Source organism: Leptonychotes weddellii, chromosome 6, assembly GCF_054177405.1.
Source record: "Leptonychotes weddellii isolate Sample4059 chromosome 6, ASM5417740v2, whole genome shotgun sequence".
NCBI lineage: Eukaryota > Metazoa > Chordata > Mammalia > Carnivora > Phocidae > Leptonychotes > Leptonychotes weddellii.
In genome coordinates, this window is record NC_138374.1 from 29912740 (window position 1) to 29921359 (window position 8620).

The following is an 8620-nucleotide window of genomic DNA, read 5'->3' on the forward strand; positions in this document are numbered from 1 at the left end:
TGTAATGACTGGAGCTGTTTGGCAATGGGATTATAAAGTAATTGGACCTTGTTATTGAAAAGATTCAAAGGGAGGTTGGTCAGAGAAGAGATTACTCCTACATTGGATAGGACCTACTGTTTGTTCTTCAGTGACCAGCGCCTTTATTTTAAAAAGCTTTTAGTCATATGTACTTACTTTAAAAATTCAAATTATTCAGAAGCATATAAAATTTAAAAATTACCATTTTTCCTGTGTGTATATATATATACATAAGTCTGTCTGCCTGTCTTCTGTCACACAGATGGAATCCTGCTACGTAGACTGTTCTATTTTGATAAAATGGTTACTTTGGGTATCTTCCCATGGTGGTGTGATTATATCCACCTTTTTTTTTTACATTTGGAATGTTCCGTTTTATGGATTGGTGATACTTCTATTTGGCCAGCCCGCTATGCTGCACTGGAAATACCTTCATGCACTTGTGTGCATATATTGCCTGGTCAGAGGGTCTGCTCGTTTTAAATGTTGATAAATACTGCCCAGTTGCTTCACAAAAAAGTTGGACTAGTACACGGGGAATGTATCACTTTTAAGATTCTTTCTTATTCTGAGCCTTTTATTTTTTGTGTCAAAGGCTCTTGCACTAATACTGAAGAAAGATCTTGACTTTAAGTACGTCAGCGCCTAGGAGTTTACACTGTACAGCATGCTGTCACATGATTCTTCTGTAACTCTCCTGAGTGATCTCCGTTATTTCTAGAAACAGAGACCCAGGACTGACAAGTGACTTACCTAGGATCATATAGGCAGTTAATTTCAGAGCCTGAACTAGATACTAGGTCCAGTATTCTTTCCATTTTATTTTTAACGCTTTAGTAGGGTCCATATTCCTATAAATAACAGTCTCTTTCCTCCTTTCCCTTTTCCCGCTTCCCATTTTTCCAGAAGCTGATGTTTTTGGCCCTCTTTTGAGTTAGAGCAGCATGGGGTAGCTGGTAAACTTTCCTTGGAGAGTTGTTTTTAACAACTTGTTTTGTAGGGCAGAAGTATTTCTGAAATACTTTCACTTTGTTTCGTGCCTCGTATATTCCTGCTGAGTGTAGTGTCCAGCTGTGGGTGAATTGTTAGGTTCTGTCATTCTGAATTAATGAGAAGTATCAATAATTACCACCATCTGTATCATAACTAACATCGAAATAGGGAATATTAAAAATATGGCTTTAAAGTCAGGTTTAATTTCTAGCTGTTTTATTTCTGTTTTTAGGTCACCTATTGACTAAGCTCTGTTTGATTCTAGGTTTGCTCACCTTATAAATGTGGAGTTTTTCGATGATTTATTAGTAGTACTGCATACTCTCATCGAATCTGGTGTAAGTAACTCTATTTCATGAATTACTTTTTAAGATACGAATGGTGATTATTATCCTTAATGTCCTTTTCTCCCTTTTTTTTTTTTTTTCTTCAAGGACCTGAGCTATCGAGAAAGCCTTCACTGCGTCCAGACCGCTTTTCATATTCTTTCTGGGCAAGGTAAAATATTTTCTTAATCAAGTTTTGTTTGCTTTACCTTTGGAGGCTGTAACATACCTAATTGTTTGTTGTAATTTCAAAGGTGATGTTCTGAATATTGACCCCATGAAATTCTATACACATCTGTATAAAACACTGTTCAAGTTACATGCAGGTATGTACATTTAGATAATGTGTCTTTAATAAATACTTCTCTTTTAAGAATATCTTGTGTATAGTCAACGAAAAGTGAGAAATCAGAATTGGCGTATTAGAATGTTGGCCTCTGAGGGCCACACATCTGTATTTAACCTTATGTAAGAGTTGGAGAAAGAGAATTTCTGGAATTGACTGGAGCTATGGTAGAACCGTCTGCATCTCCTGAGCAGTATAGCACTACTTCATTGGTTAGGGAAATGATTTGGGACAGGTATGACAGTTTGTCTGGGTTTTTCTGGAATGCAGTGAAGCTGTATAATGAAAAAGTAATGATACTAGGTATTTACCCCAAAGATACAAATGTAGTGATCGAAGGGGCACCTGCACCCGAGTGTTCATAGCAGCAATGTCCACAATAGCCAGTCTGGAAAGAGCTGAGATGTCCATCAACAGATGAATGGATAAAGAAGATAGGATACACACACACCCACACACACAATGGAATATTACTCAGCCATCAGAAAGGACGAATACTTACCACTTACATAAACATGGATGGAACTGGAGGGTATTATGCTGAGTGAAATAAGTCAAGCAGAGAAAGACAATTATCATATGGTTTCACTCATATGTGGAATATAAGAAACAGGGCAGAGGACCGTAGGGGAAGAGAGGGAAAATGGAATGGAAAGAAATCAGGGAGACAAACCATGAGAAACTCTTAAGCATAGGAAACCAACTGAGGGTTGCTGGAGGGGTGGGGGGATGGGGTAACTGGGTGGTGGGCGTTAAGGAGGGCATGTGATGTGATGAGCACTGGGTGTTGTATACAACTGATGAATTATTGGACACTACATCTGAAAACTAATGATGTAATGTAGGTTGGTTAATTGAATGAAAAAAAAAAAAAAAAAAAGGAATGAGAACAGCCCTGAAGGGTGTATCTGCTGTTTCAGGTGCTACCAATGAAGGTGTCGAGATTCTGCTCCAGTGCCTTGACGTCATGCTAACTAAGCGCAGAAAGCAGGTTTCTCAGCAGAGAGCCCTTGCTTTCATCAAGCGTCTTTGTACCCTTGCTCTTCACGTTCTTCCAAATTCAAGCATTGGCATTTTAGCAACTAACAGAATATTAATGCAGGTAAGTAATGATAGAAAGCCAAGTTCTGGTAGTACAACAGTGCTGTCTTGTTTGCATCTTTTCCCCCTATTTATGTTATTACTGTGATAAGGCAAAATGGTAAAATCCAGTGAGAAAAGAAGTATATAAAATTACAAAACCAAAGCATTCCCACCCCTGTTGACACTCTCCAGAGGTAACCATTTTTACCATTTGTTGGGTTTCCTTCCAGCAGACTTTTTAATTCATATATAAACATGTACAACACACATACACAGACAGTACAGCTTTTTTTATGGTATACGTTATTCTATGACTTTTTTTTTTTTTTTTTTTAAAGATTTTATTTGTTTTTCAACAGAGAGAGAGAGACAGTGAGAGAGGGAACACAAGCAGGGGGAGGGGGAGAGGGAGAAGCAGGCTTCCCGCGGAGCAGGCAGCCCGATGCGGGGCTCGATCCCAGGACCCTGGGATCGTGACCTGAGCCGAAGGCAGACGCTTAACGACTGAGCCACCCAGGCGCCCCTCTACGACATTTTTTTTTAACACTAATGGTGATGGACACATTTTTGTGTGGTACAAATATAGCTATAAAGTACATGTGTTTATAGCTCTTTTTAAAAAATGTTTTATTTTTTAAGTAGGCTCTACGCATACCCAGTATGGGGCTCGAACTCATGACCCCAAGATCAAGAGTCACTCTACCCACTGAGCCAGGCGGGTTCCCCGCTTATAGCTTTTATTTAAGCATAAAAATCAAATTAAATTAAAAGAAAAGTATAGAACCCAGGAACATTCTTTACCAGTATTAATTTAATTAATTCTTATTTTTATGTGACATTTTTGCAGACTTTCCCAAAAACAGATCTGTTGCTTGACAATGAGTCTCAGGGAAGTGGGGTTTTCCTTCCTGAACTGGATGAACCCGAGTACTGTAATGCTCAGAACACTGCACTTTGGGAATTGCATGCACTACGGGTAAGGATGGCCCTTTCTTTTTTTTTTTTTCTTATTATGTTATGTTAGTCACCATACAGTACATCATTAGTTTTTGATGTAGTGTTCCATGATTCATTGTTTGCGTATAACACCCAGTGAGGATGGCCCTTTCTTTGTGAGCAGTGTTTTTCAGTTTTTCCCCAAGTCGTTACTGTTGCTAGAATCCTCAATATAATTTTGTTCTGGGATGGCTTTTTCGAGAATTCCTGTTTTAATAGTCTACATTTCACTTTGCTCTTACTGTTCTTTAAGATGTTGAGGTACATTTTCTAAGGAGGCAGAAAATAACATTTTTGTGGGGTGAGGTTTAGAAAATTGAACTATTTCCTCAGGACTATTCAGAATGGAAGATTTGTGTTGGGTCCTGCCCAAGGAGACTCTGGTAACCCCTCAGTTTTAAGAGGGTGGCACTGTTGTGATTCTACGGTGTGGACACATTAGAGGGAGACTCGTAGCAAATATGTTTCAGGAAACCTGTTGTAAACTAACTTTTTTCACTCTAAAAGAGAAATTCCTTCTTGATTTTTTCTTTTCATGCTGTAAAAGCAAGACTAAGCTACGTCACTGGTAACCTGGTCATCAGATTCATGTTGTTATCATGTGAGCAGAGAGTATTTTTTCTGTTGGTATTATGTGGTTATGTGAATTACATATACATATATGATTTTAAAAAATAGTGTTCATTACAGAAAATCTTTGCTGTAGCCAGTGTTTTATAAAGTACTGACCTGTGCAAAATGTGGCTGTCCTGCTTGTCCTTCAGAGACATTACCATCCCGTCGTGCAGAGATTTGCAGCTCACCTGATCGCCGGAGCCCCCTCTGAAGGCTCAGAAGCACTCAAACCGGAGTTGAGCCGGAGGTAATCAGACCACAAACTGCAGTTGGTCTCTGTTTGCTCTGAGAAGTCTGCTCTATTTATAAAGTAATAGGTTTTAAAACAGAAAGTGCCAGTTGATCTGGATTTGGTCTCACTTCATATTCCTGAATTGTTCTAAGGAGAAAACATGCCGACAGTGATTTTGTTAGTGTTTTGGTAATCGCTTAACGTTTTTTTTTGGGTTATAAAAAGTTTCACACATCCAGGTAAGTAGAAAGAATAGTGAAAACACATACCCCCGACACTCAGCTTCAGCATTTAATAAGATAATGCCATATTTGCTCTTTGGGAAGATCCACAAGTCCAAGCACAGTGAGATTGGTTCCTGCTGCTGAATGGTCAGTTGTGCGAGGGCCAGCAGGGGAGAAGTGAGAGAAGAAAGTGCTTTGGAACACTGCTACTCAGAGGGGCCGCACTTCCTCTCCGTGGGGCTCCCAGTCCTCTAGGTGCAGTGCGGCCTGGCTGGCTGGTACTCCCAGCCTCCACCGTACGCTCCAGGTGGGGAGTAGGATCCTGCCAAGAGAAGTTTCTTTTCTAGCTTCTTACTCAGAAAAATTTCAAAAGTACAGAAAAGTTGAAAAAATAATGGCCCTTTTCCCTACAAAATGAGGCAATTACACAGAAAAGGAAATGACATAAAAGATACCCTTGTAATATACTCACCACTCACAATATTCTGCTGTAGAATTTTCTTTTTTTTTTTTTTTTTTATTCATGAAAGTCAGAGAGAGAGAGAGAGAGAGAGAGAGGCAGAGGCAGAGGGAGAGAAGCAGGCTCCCCGCCTAGCAGGGAGCCCGATGCGGGACTCGATCCCAGGACCCCGGGATCATGACCTGAGCCGAAGGCAGACGCTTAACCATCTGAGCCACCCAGGCGCCCCATCTGCTGTAGAATTTTCATTTGCAGTCCACTGGTTTCTCTAATTTGGAGATCATAGACAAGTGACTGGTAGGCCAGCAGACTGGTATTCTGGCCTCTTCAGAGTTTAAACAAAAATTGAATTATTTGCTATATTTTAAATATTGGACAAATTCACCTAGAAGTTCCAGCTTCTCTTGAAGTACTGGGAGATTTGGCAAAATAGGTCTATATTTTTGCATGGCAGAAATCAGCTGCTTCCTCCCTCTAAATGAGGCAGAAACTCCAGTTTTCCATGAACCCTTTTCCTTCTGGGTAGAAGAGAGAGAACTTTTGGCCGTATTAAATGATAAAGTGGCCATTTACTTTTTTCTTCCTTCATACTTCCCACCTGTCCTCCAGCCTCGTTTTTTAAAAGGGAGAAAAAGGAGAAAACAATTACCTGTCCGTTTTCTTATTCATGATCTTTTTCTGGCATGTTTTCGTCAAAGATCTTGAATGTCTGCCTCATTTATGCCAGAAGTTTCTTTCTCTGGAGGAAGATGAAGAATGGGTTTATCCCAAAAGCTTGAGAAAGAAGACTCATGATGGTCTTGTCCTGGAGGGTGGAGCTTGGGATGAGACTCTGATTGCAACCCTTGTAGGCCCTTGCTGATCTCCTTCGGGGAGTGTGAACCAACCCCAAGTCACTAAGGATTCATTTACATGCCATGGGTATAGACATTTAGTCTGTCCTTGGCCTCTCCTTGCTTTTAATCCAGGCCAGTAACTGAGGGGTTGAGCTATTTGAAATTCATGGAGGTAACTCCATGCTTCACTCATCTGGCCCCCATGACTTAGTTGCATATTGTTCACATAACTGGCCGAGTTGGGATTTGATTACACTGAGCTGGAGTTCTTCTGCTCAGCCTTGTCTTTGTCCAGGCCTGTGTTTCTAAATGTACACCAGACCTCTCTGAGGTAGATTTAGTTGGATAGCATTGTCATTACATGGGAATTTAGGATTTATTTTACGAGTGTGTTGGTTTGTTGGTTTCAAGAGCAGGATTATGTTATATCTTCCTATATGGGGTTTAGAATAATGAGTCCTTCTCTTTGGGTACAGTCTAATTTTTTCAGGTTATACAGATCGGGTGATGTCCTTACATTCCTTCTGTGATTATAGATCTGCTGCAGAACTTTTTGAGACCTACAGCATGGCTGCAATGACATTCAATCCTCCTGTTAAATCTTCAAGTTCCAAAAGGAAGGTATGTGATGCTTTTTCATTATTTTTTTTAAAAGATGAAATAAAAACTAAATGTCTCTATTAACTGATTCCGACTTCCGTAATTGTATTATAGGTAGATTTTTTTTCATGTTTAGGAGTTGACGGTAGGCTGGATCCGTAGGGTTGGGACTCTGGAGATGGTCACGAGACTGTTCAGTGTAGGCTTTGTCCCAGACCTGACCCAGTGCTCGTCATATCAGGTTTCATGTGTTGGTTCGGGGTCTACTGTTGCCATTTTCAATTTTGCTCACAGCTTGGCTTTTGCTTATGACAGAAGAACTTTTAATGTGAGTCACTTTTAATATTTTTTCAGAGTGAAGTTTTACAAGGGGATTCATTTTTGAATGAAGATTTAAATCAACTAATCAAAAGACATTGCAGTGAAGTTGCTACTCACTTGCCTCTGGATTTCACCAAATATTTGAAAACATCACTACGGTAGTAGAAGAAGGAGTCAGTGAACTTTCTCTTATATTTGTTTAGATGCACATAGAGACCTACTGTTAATTTAGGACATTCTTTTTTTATACAAGGGAAGCTTCCTAAGAAAATTAACAGCGGAGGAAGAATTACCCTTTGCATGGCACAGGGTTCTGCCCCAATTATGAAATTGTCATTTAAGAAAGGAGAATTGAAAACCACCTACCCCCATATTTGGAAGTTTCTTAATGACATTGCCTTTTTAAAACTTAATATATATCTTGGGATGCCTGGGTGGCTCAGTTAGTTGAGTGTCCAACTCTGGATTTTGGCTCAGGTCATGATTTCAGAGTCATGAGATTGAGCCCCACGTGCTGGGTGTGGTGGCTGCCTAAGATTCTCTCTCCTGCTCTGCCCCAACCCCCTGCGCTCCCCCCCTAAAAAAAAACCCCAAAACAAAAAACTTAATCTACATCTTAAGTTACAGTTTTAAAAAAATCTTTGGAGTGAACTTAATTGGATTACAGTTGCCCCCTTAAAATGAGGGCATAGAGTGCAGAAAAATCAAGACCATGAGATTGCTTTTTAAAATTCAGCTACTCTTCATTTATTTATTTATTTTTCTAAAAGATTTTATTTATTTGACAGAGACAGAGAGCCAGAACACAAGCAGGGGGAGTGGGAGGGGGAACAGTAGGCTTCCTGCCGAGCAGGGAGCCCGATGCGGGGTTCCATCCCCAGGACCCCGGGATCATGACCTGAGCCGAAGGCAGACGCTTAACGGCTGAGCCACCCAGGTGCCCCTCAGCTACTCTTTATAACCAAAACTCTTTCAAATGAAATAAATATATATTTTTTGCAGTACTACAGATGGAAATGAGAAAAATTCTACATTTGAGTATGTTTTCAGGAAGATTTTTGAGAAAAGAAAAAATAGCTTGAAATTGGAGATTAGGTTCATTGGCTCTGGCTGAATGATACACTTCAAGAAGTAACTTAATTTGATCTTTTTAAAAAAGAACGAGAGTGTTCATTATGGCTACTTGCAAAAAGAGTTTGAACGTGATTCTAGTCTCTTCACAGTTCTTCGCATTTTCTGCCATGTTCTGGAGGGTGATGGGGGAAGAACTGCTCTTGGGTGGAAAAACCAATTTGAAGACTTGCCTCTGTTTTAAGGATAAATGGTGCCTGTTGAAGGGCTTCTCCTCTTTTCCTTCTCCTCCTTCTCCTGCTCCTCTTCTTCTTCCTTCGTCTTCATCGTCTTTGTACAGATACAGTCCTATTCTTATGAATATAATTAAAAAGCAATATTTTACCTGAGCTATTGCCATATTCTAGGAATGGCCTATGAAATAAGTTTTTGTAACAACCAGGTTATAAATACTCTCTACTGTGAATAATCGAATAAAACAGCTGCCTTTTTTTTT

The 8620-nt window shown here is 39.8% G+C and overlaps 1 protein-coding gene across 3 annotated transcripts in view; it reads left to right on the forward strand.

Moving 5' to 3' along the window:
• The window catches only part of NOC3L (NOC3 like DNA replication regulator), a 27288-nt gene extending 18668 nt beyond the window's left edge, over positions 1-8620 (forward strand). For 2 of the 3 annotated variants that reach the window (XM_081823797.1, XM_081823798.1), the window contains 8 exons: positions 1280-1352; positions 1449-1512; positions 1595-1666; positions 2607-2788; positions 3617-3745; positions 4530-4627; positions 6609-6753; positions 7087-8620. In XM_081823797.1, coding sequence (XP_081679923.1) covers positions 1280-1352; positions 1449-1512; positions 1595-1666; positions 2607-2788; positions 3617-3745; positions 4530-4627; positions 6609-6753; positions 7087-7215 — 892 coding nt within the window. In that variant the 3' untranslated portion in view covers positions 7216-8620. The remainder of the gene's footprint in view (positions 1-1279; positions 1353-1448; positions 1513-1594; positions 1667-2606; positions 2789-3616; positions 3746-4529; positions 4628-6608; positions 6754-7086) is intronic. The other variant, XM_006735577.3, reaches the window with a different exon arrangement.